At 43.7% G+C, this 14,923-nt stretch overlaps 1 protein-coding gene across 3 annotated transcripts in view; it reads right to left on the bottom strand.

Moving 5' to 3' along the window:
* The window catches only part of MPHOSPH9 (M-phase phosphoprotein 9), a 493,866-nt gene that overhangs the window by 74,492 nt on the left and 404,451 nt on the right, over positions 1 to 14,923 (bottom strand). For all 3 annotated transcript variants that reach the window (XM_085635805.1, XM_085635804.1, XM_085635806.1), the window contains exon 18: positions 405 to 589. In XM_085635805.1, coding sequence (XP_085491931.1) covers positions 405 to 589 — 185 coding nt within the window. The remainder of the gene's footprint in view (positions 1 to 404; positions 590 to 14,923) is intronic.

Below are 14,923 nucleotides of genomic sequence, written 5' to 3'. Positions count from 1 at the left end.
GTTGGAATTTTATTGTGTTTGTGAAACCTATTCTACTATGTATGCATTGCTTAAACGTTTACACATTGCCTTTGATTTATGCCCGCTTTGTGACACCTTACCAGGGATTGAGTAAGTTTTTTTTTTTTATTTAATATGTGTGACATCTAGCAGGAGGTCGCCTTTTCATTTGAGGTGGACACTTGTCCAGCAAAATAATAACCCACTTTCCCACACTGTGTGAAAATAAGTAGATCCTGACTAACATTCAAGAAACTCCAGTGGGACCAACTGAGCATTCATGTAAACATGGTCAGATGTAGTATTGATATTTGTGGGCAACATATGAGGCCTTGGCAAGATGGATGTTGCTGACAGGAGTGGTACAAAGTAAAAAAGTAAACCAAGAAGCAAATTAAATTTACTGTTAGAAGAATCCATCTTCTCTGTTTGTGCTGTTTGTGAGCCCCAACTTTTCAAAACTTTTCCATCTTCGAAGTCTTTGAAGGCTCTCATAATAGGTGTGTCAGGCATAACTCTGCCTTTTTTTGGCATTAGGCTTGAAGAAAAGCTTTCACGTGAATTGTCCTTTTCTGGTGGAGATGGAAACCTGAAAATACAACGCAACAAAAATGAAATTTTTTAAATGTTGGCAGGAGAGATATTGAAACATAAGATATTACATAAAAACATGTTTTGTGGGTTGAGGATAATTCAAGAAATCTATTTAGGTCTACTACAATGCAACGTGATATGATAATATACTTTATCTAAAATGTGTACTTTTCTATTCTACTGCTCATGACTGTATGCACTGATTTTTAATGTACTCACTTTCTAAGTTGACAAACTCTTGTGCTTCCCAAGTAACAAGGGCCAGTGAGGCTCAGGCGGGCATCTGAGGAGCATAATACACACCAGGTCCAGAACAAATCACAACTGGTACAGGCCATTACATGGGGTCTCATGTGAAGAGGAAGAATATATCTCATTACAAGTGGCTTGTTAAAATTCTCAGTAGTTTTCCCCCCAATTACCGCATATTTTCCACTAGAGTTTTGAGATGGGATTTTGGCTGCTTTCATCAGCGGCAAACTTCATGTGAAAATGTCCAATTCCATTGGGCCCTGTAACATCTGTTAGGGGAGGGTGACTGTAATGTATGGGACCCTCATATTGAGGTCCTTAGTAGAAATCCATAAAGGAAACAATAAGAATAAAAGTAAGAAATGTTTATTTTGAATAAAAGTTAGAGTTGTAGTTGTGCTTAGATTTAGGTTAAAGTTTAGGGTCAGGGTTAATGTGAGCACGAGAGTAAGTGGGCACTTCAGTGTTAGAGTTGGGATTTTCTTCATTTCAGTATTATAATGATTTCTTTACAATTCTCTATGAAATGTAAACTGCATTTTCCTCATATAGGGTTCATCGTTATCATTTATCCCTTAATTTTCATTCTTCATAATTAATTTGGTCTGTCACATCAGGCAAGTCTTATGAATAAGGTAAACCATTTATTTTTATTGCAGGATAATTAAACGCAGAGTGCAGCAAAACATCATAGGTTACATGACAGTAACCAATACAAAGCAATGGGGCAACTAATTAGCGAGAGAGACACGTGATGACACATATTTAAAGACTGCTTCTAGTGGATAATATGGGGCATGAGAAAATTTTACAAGGTAAAGAAAAACAAAAAAGATTGTGCCATACACAGATATCAACAAAAATCAAAGAAGAGTGGGATATGATGTTCTGGAGGAATCCCTTTTGAGAAAATCTGTGGGACCCTCAACAACTATTTTTAGTTGATGGTATATGCTTTGCCACTGACGTACTAGTAGTTGGTATCGTCATCATCTGGTCTTTTCCCTCAACCAGGAGGTGGTCTCTCTTGATTGAAGAGATTTAGTGGGGATCCGCAAGAGGGCAAGATTTCAGTAAGATATGTTTAGCTCCGAAGCAGATAGGAACAGAACCACCAGTGATTTAAGTGGCATAAAAAAAGGTGCGAGTGGGGAGGTCTGCAAAGGGAGGCATTGCCAAAAAAAACATTACTAGGAATCCCTTCCAAGAGGGCTGGGCTATTTAATTAGGACTTGGTTTAAAACATGCAAACTAAAATACAGTTTTTCACACACTGTGCCACGTGACCATTATTTAGCAGCCACCCTGTCAGTTTTCTATTATTGCATCCAGACATATCACACAACATACACCTAATGCAAACCGAAAATATTAGCCTTGAAAATGCTTGTTACCAGTATCTGATAAATGAGTAACAACATTTTGTTGTCAATTCTGAAAATATTACACTAAATTAAACATTACTAAGGTGTGTGGAAACAGTAGTGGTCTTTGAAGTGTCTTGTTCACTTCTTTCCTCCCCTTCACTTCACGTCCTCTGTAGTCTCTCAAATCTGTTAGTCAGATACACCCTTTATCTCCCCACATCTTTCTGAAATCACAAACACTGTAATACTTGCCTCTGTGTCAATTTAGATCATCATCAGGTAAGCTGGACTCTTCTTTCTATGCAATCCATATTATAAGAAGAACCACGGGCATGCATATTTTTAATGTTAAGACCATTTAAGTTTTTATCTCTGTGAGCGCTCAAAGCCTCGTACTCCAAGGTGTGTAGAGAAAAGCTGGACAGGAGTGCATCTTACAGGGAACAGTAGGCGGGAGTTGTATCGACGGAAGACGTAGAGGAGTCCCAAGTTCTACTCGAGGCAGAATGTGTCTCAGAGCAAGAGCCGTCTTGGAAACTCCAAACGCGTGGAAGGGCTGACATTGTGCATTCTCAGCAGTGCCAGCAGATCGAGACAAGGTTCCACCACTTCTTGGAAGAGACCTCGAGCCACATCCAACAGTAACTGCCATTTGTGATCCAGAAGTCATTGACAACTGAGCATCCTGGCCTATGGCCCATGACCCCACCTTCACCTGTTTGTTGCAATACCACATGGCGGTGGTGTTGTCCGTGACCAGCTGAAACAGCCTTCCCTTGATGGATGGACAGAAGGCTTTAATGCCAAACGGATGACGCTCAGCTCCAGGAGAATGGTGAGGAGTTGAGACTCTGCTGAAGACAGAGTCCTCCGATCTCCACCCCTCTTAGATAGCCACCCTAACCCAGGAGTGATGCATATGTCCCTAATGTAAGGTTCTGGGTGGGGAAGTGAGAGGGGTCTGCTGCTGACCCACTTGTGGTTCGTCAGTCACCGTTGCAGATCTTGTGCAGTCCACTACAATATCTGGACCAGGTCGAAGAAATATCAGGACTGATGCTGCGCCCACTGGGATTTTAGATGCTACTGCAGTGCCTGCGTGTGCCATCGGGCATGCTTCACCAGGATGCAGGAGGACATATGACCCAGCAGCTTCAGACTGTCTCTGTGAAATCCAGGATATAGGCTGAAATATCAGTACCATAGCCTGAACAGCAAAAGCGCTTGAGCGCAGAGTCAGATTTGTCACCAAATAGGCGAAAGCCATCGAAGGGCATGTCAATCAAGGATGACTGGACATCCCACAAGCACCCAGTGAACTGCAACCACCATAGATGCCATGGTTTTACCCAGGGAATCTGTGGTATACAGCCCACATCAGATGGCAAACTTCGCTGCATCCCGACTGTTCATTATGTTTTTTTTTTTTATTTCAAAAGAATTTTATTATTTTAAAGGAGCAAATAAGGACATAGGATACAAACAAAAGTGATACAATTGATATCAGATAAAGACAAACAATATGTTAGATTGAAATTAAATAATAAGAAACACATCATTAACATTCATTAATCTGCAGATATCAGATAAATAAATTAATTAGGGAAGAAAAAATTGATAACCGGCAGAAGTAATTATCAAAAGTATCACCATCAGATAGCAAATTAGGGATGAGAGGAAAAAAGAAAGGAAGGAAGAAAAGACGGAAAAAGTAGGAAAGAGATGAAGAAAGACAGGGAGGAGTGAAGGAAGAGGAGAAGATTTCCAAAGGATTCACCCGACACACAAGACAACATTAACCAGACAAATCAAAAGGATATTGATCCACCAACCCCTCTGAGGCCAATTCCATGTACGTATCTAAGGCTTTCCAAACACCAGAAGATATAGAAGGAGAGAGATGAGCGTGATCAACTGACGTATGAGCACTTCGTAAAAAGGAAACCCAAGCCCACCAAGTATGGTAAGAAACTGAAGAGAAAGATTTCCACTCCATGAGAATTACTGTGACTGCAATAGTCAATAAAAGATCCAACAATTGTAATTCCATGGAATCTAAAGGCAAAGGGACCGGGGCCGCCAACGGACCTAAAAGAATTAATGGAAAAGAGAGTTGAAACTTAATATTAAAGATAATCATGAGGTGTTTGTGAATTAAATCCCAAAAGGGTTGGAGAAGGGAACAATCAAAGAACATATGTTGAAAATCGCCTGGTAAAAGACCACAACTCCAAAACAGATTGTCTTCTTTGAGATTTAGCGAGTACAAATGAATGGGAGTCCAGTGAAGAAGATTAACAGAGAAAAACTTAGACTGCATTAATGAGGGGGCGATTTTGTTACGAAGAGAAAGCTTACCAATATCTTGCCATGTGTCTGAAGAGATATGATCGGTAACACTATGATCAAAATGATGTAGCCATTTTTGCTGTGCGACAGTTTGGGAAGGAAGTGTAGAGGACGACAAGAATTTGTAAATCCTAGACGCTACATGACCAGTCCTGATCCATAATTGAAAAAGCGTAATCGTAGGGGAAGAAGGATGAAGGTGCACTTTAGCAAGTGCTACCTTTATCTTAAGAAAGGTATAAAAGTCTAAGTTAGATAAAGAAAATTGTTGAGCTAGGGAGGAGAAAGGGAAAGGATCATTATTGGAGTGATAGAGATGTTTAACAAGTGAGATACCTTTCCCAGCCCAATAAGACATCAACTCTGGATCAATATTAATTTTTATTTTAGAATTCCGCCAAATAGATGACCATCTAGTTTTATGCAGTGGAATTGCCACTTTCTTATCAACCTTGCGAACCGCAGCAATAGTGTCTACAATAATAGATCGAGAGAATGGAATAGAAAGGGTATTCGTGGTTAAAAAAGAGGCAGTCGGCAGAGGGGAGGCCAATTCTTGTTCTATTAGCAACCAATATGGAACATGAATAGAGGGAGAAGAAAACCAGAGCGCACCCTGAGACGCCAGAAAAGCAGTTTGATATTTCCCCCAATCAGGAAGATTACAGCCTCCCATATCGTAAGATTTCCGTAAGAATTTATAAGCAATTCTAGCCCTTTTGTCATTCCATAAAAATTTGGAAGTATGTAAATCAAGTTCGTGAAAGAAGGAATCAGAGAGCTTTACCGGAAGCATAGAAGAAACAAAATTAATAATAGGTGTTATTATCATTTTAAGAGTCTGCAGTCGACCCCACCAGGAAATATGCTTTGGAGACCAAGTTTCTAAAAGACGTTGCACCTTAAGAATAGTTTGAGATTCATTATAAGTAACCGTAGCATAAAGGGTGGAACAAAAATAAAACCCAGATAGTTTAGTTGACTGTTCATTATGTTTTGATTGAGGATGGCCCAGTCCTCTTCAGGAAGCATGGCAAGCAGCCGTGCAACCTAGTCCAACAACGATTTGGAATATCGACCCAAGAAGCATGCAGTGATGTTTTGTGATGTTGCTTTGTGAGCCATAAGTGGCTAAAGGTATGCCCAGATGTGTGTCCCTTGCTCGCTGCGCAACTGGATTCAAGCCATCCTGGCTGATGAGGGGTGATACCCCGAAACCGGTCCCAGGATGCTCGTTTCCGGTCCAGGGAGGACCTGGCTTGGCAGTTTGGGCTGGACTGTTCACATGGAGGGCAGGGTCAAGATTTGCATATAGCTGGATCCAAACTGGGGAGAGTGGGCATGCCATTGGTAACCAACCCGTGGGGCCCAAAGGTGCGTCAGAGAGAGTAGGTGGCCCAAACATGGCATGCATGGCGTCGTAGAACTCCTCCAACTGAGCAGGAGTCGCTCTTCCTCCAGGAAACTCTGGAAAGCGCAGAAGGGGCTGGCCACTGGCTCTGCAGGTGGAGTACAGGAGCAGGGAGTCAAAGCACGATGGCAGGAAGGGGAAGCTGAAGAATGGTTGGACGACTTCTTTTTGTGTTATTTTGATTTATCTTACTTCAAAGAGGATATCTTGGAGCGGGAAGATGGATCGTCCATAGTAACCTCATCAACTTGGGGTGTATGGACTTGCACTCAGCAAAAGCCCTGGGAGGTGGCCCAACCCCAGGCACCGTAGACATACCAAGTGAGGATCTGACACGGACATTTGTCTGTGGCAGTCCCCACAAGGTTGAAAGCCCATAGGGTTTTGAAGGGGGCTTGTGTCTAAGCACACTAGAAACTGCAGCTCATGAAAGGTCTAAAAAAAAAAGTGGTAAAAAATGACTGAGGTAGCTCTCCATATCCACGCTGTTAGTGTGGTAAGAGAGTAACTGATGTCAATGCTCTACGGTGGTGCATATATAGGTAACGCAACATCATTTCTGATGAGGAAGATGGTGTCGTGGAGCTGAACGAAGCCACCTACTGTGCGTAGGAAAAAATAAGTTACTTACCTGTAAACTGTGGTTCTCCAGTATTGGTATCTTTCATAGATTCACATGCTTAAATCATTCCCTGTCGTCAAAGTGGGATTCCCACGGTACATAAAAAGCAGTAAGTAATGACTTTAACATTAAAGTTAATAGAGAGAAAACATTCACTGTAATATCTCGTCCCAGTCATTAGGAATGGTCCAAACTCCAGCCAATCAGGCAACAGCACCCTCTCCACAGAGGCTCCAGGCTCTCAGAATTTATTTCAAGCACAAGTGCAATATAAGTATCTAAAACAAACAGGGGAGCCTCTATGGGGAGGAGGGTGAGTCGCATGTGAATCTATGATAGATACCAATACTGGAGAACCACAGTTTAAAGGTAAGTAATTTTTTTCTTCTCCAGTATTGGGGTATCTTTCATAGCTTCACATGCTTGAATCTGAATAGATAGCAGTAGTATTATAGGAATGTATGCCAATATAAGGCAGGCAGTAGAAACACATATGTAAACCTGTATGTAGAAAAGAATTGCATCCCACATACATATATACATATATAATAAAAAGACAATCGCCTACATATAGGTATTTAAATATACAAGTGCACATAACAACGTATGCATGATACAAGAAACAAGTCAAATATCAATGAAAAAAAATCAATGGTCGAAATATATAGGAAGGTGGAAAGGAGAGAGGCTCACCTTATTGAAAAAGATTACGGAGAACCGCTTGTCCCACAGCTGTGTCCGCATTGCTTGTAGCTTCCGGACAGTAATGCCTGGTAAAAGTGTTGAGAAAAGGGACAAGGGAACCCAACTCACTAAGGAACCTGGGTGGGTAAATTATTATCAGAAACAGTGGTTCCTGTGGAATAATAGAATCAATATAGATAAGGTGCACAATCGCAATGGAAGGGTTAAAATGATGTCAGGGGGGGCGTGGCCAGGCAAGATGGCCGATCGGACGTAGCCCGTCTCGGCTCCCGATCCACGCGCTGTCTCAGTGCTAAAAGGAGCAGCTGCGGAAACATAGAAACGCCGCAAACGGCGCCTACCAGCGTGGGACGATGTGAGGCATCAGGGGAGATCATTTGTACACTTTGACCGCCGCGAGAACTGGCTCGTTTAGGTTCGCTGCCTTGGAGGGGGAAGGCACTGCAGGCTAAAATGGCGGCGTGAGTCCTGCGGTGACAGGAGCCTTTCCCGAATTTATATTGGCAGTGCAGACGCAGAAACCCCCATATGAGGAGCGGACCCAGTTTAAGGTAGCGGTTGGCTCGGGGGCAGTAGCGGCGGCAACCTTAGTTACCTAACTCGGCTGAACTTCACCTCCCCCGCGCGTGCCTTAGTCAACATGGCGGCCGCGCTTCCCTCAATAGCGGCGATCACCATCACTCGCGACGTGATGCCTAGAGCCGCCTGCTGTCTCCGCACCGCAGGGCTCGTCAAGCACTGCAATTAGTGTCTACACCTCAACAGACACCACAGAGCTGACGCATAGTTGCAAATGCCCTGATGGATTGAGATGCTGTTACTCGCCATTGCTTGATGTCGCCATGCTTGCACACCTCCCCCTAACTGTGGGAACCACCAGCGCAAGCTAACCACTGCTAAACAACCCCGCATTGGCAACCTTGGACGCCACAGTCTGGCACCTTGCTGCCCCCACTGCAGTTCCTCATAACTGGTTCCTTCCGGTTGAGGGAGCGATACCTCAAGGCTCTCTTCATTACCAAGGGCATTAACGTGCACCTGATCGTCGTGCTCCCACGTGGCGACACTGGCCTCCCCTGTGCACTGGTTGACTGAATAGCTGAATTCCTGAGAAGAGTCCTCAGTTAGTTTCAAGGTACGAGTTCTTACAGCACAGGGATCAGCACTTCAAGCACCACCTCATGACGCTCCCCAGTCGGAACCCTGCACACTCTATTCTTGATACGCCTGCACGACTCTGAGGGTTTAAGCCATATGCCGCCTAAGAAGACAACGAGCAAGACACCGAATAAGGTCTCCGACTGCTTCTCGACCTCAGAAAAACGATCAACGCTACGAGGAAACGCAAGCTCTGCAGCAATGGCTCTCAAGAAGGCAGAACTCCTAACCATGTTCAAAGACTTCAAATCTGAACTACGCAGTGACATCAGCCAAGAAATCAAATCTTCCATGGACCAACTGCGATCAGACTTGATGGAACGTTTGTCCTCCTTGCAACAAGATGTGGACTCTATAGGCATTAGAGTCCTTGACCTCGAGACTCACCACCAGGAACAAGAGCAAATCTCCACTGAGCTCCGGGATGATGTTCGATTACTCAAGGATCAGCTCCATCAGTCACAACTCAAGACGGAGGACCTCGAGAACAGAGCACGGAGGGAGAACATACGAGTCAGGGACCTGGAGGAGGGCACGGACTTGGAGGCCTTCATAGTAGTTCTCTTCTCGGAGTGTTGCAGGGATTCTGCTTATGCGCAGAACTATGCGCAGGAACCCAGGCCCTCAGTAAATTGTGGTGTACCAAAAACTCACCTCAGAACCCAGAACCCCTTATCCGGCCAGCATCAGTGTCCCATTCGTTATCCGAGGTTTAGCTCGGCGGTCCCAATGTATAGACAACCCAGAACAAGCGACTTAGTATATTTCTCAGGAATGGTGGGAATCAGAAATACCTTTTCGTAATTATTCTCGTACCAGTACACAACAGAATAAACAGAGACACAGTAAAAGTTTAAAGAGTTTATTTTATAAACCTTGTGTCCTAAGATGCAGCAGTTTGGCTAACATTAGCAGACAAACGATTAAAATCAAAACCATCAGCATAGTTACAATTCCATAGAAAATGAAAGGAGTAATCATACTAAAATGACAGTGGATCTAAGCCACCTTCCTTTCTCTAACACGCTAATAGTATTATTAGACTAATAAAAGGTCTCTAGGCTTGAATGGGGAACCCCATACCGTAAAGATCAGCTCAGAGAGTTCACATCACAGGATCAGCTATGCTCTGCTCCTAGGAACACTCTTCTTCCAAATGTAATGAAAACATATAACACTGCAATATTAAAAGCACTCGACTTTCAGGTATTTGCAGCTGCATGCGTGTTATGGCTAAACTAGTGGGCCGATCAACCTGAACTCAACAACATGCACCGTCTAGCGACCCAGACTGTTTCTTTTACACTGTGTACAGACCAAGGTCGCTGCTCACTGTTTGGGATGTTAACAACAGACAGTTCTCATGTGAAGCAAAGTCGAGTAAGCATTTCTCAATTTAATAACATGCGACTAAAGTGTCGTGTGCAAAAGCAGCAAAAGCGGCAAGATGGCATTCTAACATCTAACGCGGTTATGCTAAATTAGCATTGTACATATGTAGATAACGATCTTCACTACACCCCCCCTTGATCGGACCACTAACCAGTAGGGGCGCACTTGCAAGAACGCAGAGTTCAAGTTTGATAGAACTGAACCAAGGGCATGAACTATAAGTCCATATAAGGGAAGTGAAAAAGGTCGAAGAAAAAGAAAAAAAACCAAAGGAAAAAGTTAAAACGGAGTAAAAAAAACCATGTAGCGGACAAAAAAACAATCATTGACGGACGTAGGACGAAAAGAAAGTACAAAAGTCAATCCATCAATGTATAGGCACAATAAGTTGCAACAGCTCCCAAGAGGAAATCATTGGAACGTTCCGCAAAATTATCTGCCATCCAGTTCAGGACGGGGAAGGAACATACATGCTCCTCAACCACCGGAGCCTCCAGCACCTGGCGAGGACAACCGGCGTGTACCTCAAGATAACTGTTCGCTAAGAAGTCAATCGCCGCCGTTCCGATGTCCCAATTTCCAAGAACTCCATGCGCTGTAGCACACGCCATAATCCCAACACCAGAACAGTCCAACTCGTGAGCCACTAAGGGGCTCATAAGCCGATCATAATCCGAAACAGGAGACACCAAGTTTGACAGACACAAATCCAGAGCCCATTGGAACGGACAATCTAGGCAATGAAAGACTGGCTGCACACAAGTAAAGTAGGCAAACCGGAAGGACAATCCATAGGCTACGCTCAAAGTTGCCAATGGCAAAGTGCCATAGTATTCAAGCATCCGGTTACGAAGATGGAGCAGCCGGGACATGTTGTCGTGTGACGCAAGTCGTGCATCCATAGCGCAGGGCGCAGATCAACAAAAGTATTCCAGCTAAGAGGGCGAGAAGCAAAGGGAGACCTCCGAAGACGCTGGAAAAAATAGAATGAAAAAAGGCCGGAATCACTCCAAAAATAGTTTGAAAAGAGGTCACGAGGCCGGAGACCACAATTTAAAAAAAATTAGCAATGCCACTTGTGGACGAGGCATTAAAGATAGTCTGAAGCAGAGTCCCAAAATGAAGTGGTAGATCAGTATTCAAAAGCGCTTGCACCTCAGTGAGCGTGTTTGCTACGTGAAGGACAAATGTTTCCCGGGATGAAGTCAACGCGACTTCTTTTTGAGACAATAGAGCCCTTATTCTGCTCATCTTGTTGAACTCTGCTTTCAAGGTTGGAATGGAAGGCCAGATGGATACATCGAGCCGGCCATGCGGGGGTGGGAACAGGACGTTATTACAGCAAACTACTCTCTGTGATACAGTCACTATGTAGGGAATTCCCACTAACATCCCACAGCAAGCTTCATTATTTAACAGCAAATAACTACCGTTAGAAAGCAGCGTAAAAGATGGAGTAATAACTGGCACAGGAATCCCTTTCAGGACGCAAGCTAAATTAGGGGCGTGCACATTACATACACCATGCAATTGAATGTGCCTACACACAACAGAGTGATCCGGAGTGGAAGTGCACTCTTCACCTTTCAAGTAAACCTCCTTGCCGTCCCTCACACATCTGTATGTGAAAGGGAGCGACCAAACTTCATGCAGGAAGGCAGTACCCAATTGTTCGTATCTGCCTAGAGCATAATGTTTCATGCACAAACTAAACTTAAACAGGGGAAACGGTAATGTGATCAACCCATGTACAAGCCACACAGCAGAATTCAATTCGGCAACAGAGAAAGGCAAAGGTTCTAACTTCTCAATGTGTAGCAATGAATATGTAGCATCTTTCATGGACATGAATTGGTGTTTTGCAGTTAAATTATAAGGAAGGAACAAAGATGAAGTATTCATGTAATCCCAAGGGACTTTCCCTGCCTTTAAAGTTTGCAACGTCCATGCAAACTGCATAATAGAACGCAACTGATTTTGACCATGATACAATACAGACAAATCATCCTGCACAATGTCTACCACAGATGATACAATATTATCTAAGGTATAAATTCTATAAGATAGGGTGTTAATACTATTATCTATTACAGCCAACACTTTTTCCATATTGGCTTGATCAATAGCACGTAATCTGGATGCAGCCTCAATTTGTGATAACTTCCAAACTTCGTTATAAACCGCATACACCCATCGTTTGGGCCTGCCAACTGCAGGACCCTTAACAAATTCATTCAAATCTATTTTGTCATGTAATCGTGCTAAATGAAGTTTAACAGACGCTAAAGTGGAATGTTGCAGCCAAGACTGGCATAACTTCCCTACTGAGTAGGTAGTTACAGTGTGAGAAGATTCAAAACAGGGGTCCACACGAACCTGTGTATACCCCTGATTTAAATCCAGAAACCTATGTTGACAGGAGTCCGAACTCGTTTGCCACACCAACCACCCATCCGGATTCAATTCAGAAATATTGAAGGACGTGTTGGAAACCTGTGTCTGCAACATAGCAAGAGATAGATCCGTATGATTACCCCAATTGGGATAAGCACCCAGATCCGGAACGGAGGGAAAATTTAATTTTTTAGACGTAGCCAATCCAAAACAGGTTGTCTGAAAAATCGAGGAATTTAAAAATAACATATGATTCGGGATAAGACAGGCACGATGCAAAGCTTCTGTTCCCTGTACTTGCCATCGTTTGGAGCCCCAAACCGATTTAAGATCGACTGTAGCTTTCCACAGATCATACCCGCCAATTGCCAACTCGTCCATAAAGGACTTGGAATACAACAATTTGGTGTGTGTCAGCCTAACTTTAGAAGCAGACTCAGGCACAACTTTAAAATAAAAGGAGGCCGGGATGGACACACTAAAATCAGAAAAATAAGTGAACTTTTCCACTAACGTGGCAGAGCTGCCCATCCTAGGGGCGGGGCAGTGTTCCCATTGTGTATAATTTACAAAATTTCTAAACGTATTTGCTTTGTGTAGGAAATGCGTGCCATAATGTTGATAACAAAATTGCTCATTATAATTAGCAGTATCTAAATACAAATCCTCAGCATCAAATGCAGCATAATATTTCAAATCAGAAAACAGTGCTTCTATGGCTTGAACATCCCAATCATCTGAGTGAATGTTCTGCTTAACGACATCACCCATAGAAACACGAAATACATTTGGCACATTAATCACTTCAGTGGGGCCATGAATTTGAAATTTAACGGCATCCCAAACGATCCCATCACGTACAGGCCACGCCGTAATGTTCACAAAAGTCTGGTCCCTCTTCATAATGTGTGATGAGGAGTGGGGGGGCCAAAGTTCCATTAATTAGTCGAATCGTAGACCTTTCATTCAGGTAGTGTCCATTGATAAGTCTAAAAAACACTACCACAAAGCCAATGGACATAAACAAAAAAACACATATGAGCACCACCCAAATGTAAGTCCAAGGGGGTATTAAAAAATGTCTTTTGAACCAAGCCACAAAAATTGAGACTTTGGAAGGGGCAATGGAAGTCACTGAATGAGAATCAAAAGAGTCTTGTGAGAGGGCAACTGTGGTGGATTGTAAAACAGGCAAGGTAACATCCGCAGGATAAGCATACTCAACTTCTTAAAGCACACCACTAGGCGTTTGTGGCAACAAGGGACCAGTAACGGCATGCATCTCGATGGCAACATCAGGCACTGTGTCAGAAGCTCGGGCCACAACAGAATTTCTCAGCATCGAAGAGCAGGAAACCGCCGGAGTCATACTAAGAAGAATCGGCCACTCGCTGTAGTTTGACATTGTCAATCGAAATGTACCTGTTATCCTTTCGACCAGGAAGTGGAGGTAAAATGACTGTTCTAGTACCCTGCACTCCAAGCACAGGAACCGGTGCACGATAAGAGGGGCCGAACTCCTCCTTGTTCTCCACCTTGTCACGGACCAGATCACCAACTCGAGGTAGCCAGCCGACTACCGGAATCTGAATTTTAGCTTCAGATGAGGAGGGTACGTGTTCCTTCGCTAGACTGTTTCTGGCTTTTTGAAGATTCTGCAATACAGCACAGTGTTCATCTACGTCAAAGAGTGCGGCTGACGCCGCCATGTCTAGACCATCAAGGTCTGAAACAAACATTCGAACACCAAAGAGCATCATGTATGGGGTCCGCCCACCCAGAGACCTTCTAGGGAGATTATTAAGTGCACGTTGCACGTCATACAAGTGGGCAAGCCAGTTCTGGCCCGTACCCAAAACTCTGGCTGTCAAAGATTGCTTTAAGTCACGGTTCATTCGCTCCACTACACTATTACCCTCAGGCCGGTATGGAGACGAAAATTTTACTTGGACCCCCAAATTTCTCATGGCCTCTTTGTACGCCTTAGAGGCGAACGCCGGGCCTTGATCAGAATGAAAGGTACCACATGCAAAACTCCCAACAAAGACACGCGAATCTTTTATGACAGTGCGAGAATCAGCACTCCTTTGTGGCCACACCCACAGAAAACGTGTGCACGAATGAACTGCAACCAAGATGTATTTGTACGCAGTATCAGAGGTAAAAGGACCGCAGTGATCTAAATAAACACAACCCAATGGTTTATTAGATATGTACAACTGAGTTTGTGGTGGGCGCGCCGCAGTCGAAGGTTTAATCTGCTGGCAAATGTCACAATTAAGAACATAAGCTCTGGCTTGTTTATACAAACCGCACCACCAGTAACGCTGTTGTAGCAGAGATACAGTAGCTGCAACGCCGGCATGCGCGGACGCCATGCCCTCGTGAGCCGCTAATATCAAAGAAGGTCTGCAGTCCGCGTTGGGAATCAATCTGTCACCAACGTCACTAATCCTCACTAATGGGACTTTATCCGGACTTAAGCGATAATGGTAACGAGCTGGGAAACCTCTCGGTGGCATCGTTCCCTGCTCTGTAGCAGCAATAGCTGCAAAGATGTCATCATCGATCTTACTTTTGGATCTTGTAACTGCTGCTACTAAATATGTCGCCACTGCTGTTTTTGCTGCCTCGTCAGCTAGGCTGTTGCCGACAGCATGGACACCAACTTGTTGGTGA

The sequence above is a fragment of the Triturus cristatus genome, chromosome 11 (genome assembly GCF_964204655.1).
Source record: "Triturus cristatus chromosome 11, aTriCri1.1, whole genome shotgun sequence".
Taxonomy (NCBI): Eukaryota; Metazoa; Chordata; class Amphibia; order Caudata; family Salamandridae; genus Triturus; species Triturus cristatus.
Note: the sequence above shows the minus strand (reverse complement) of the source record. Positions and strands in the feature narration are given on the sequence as shown.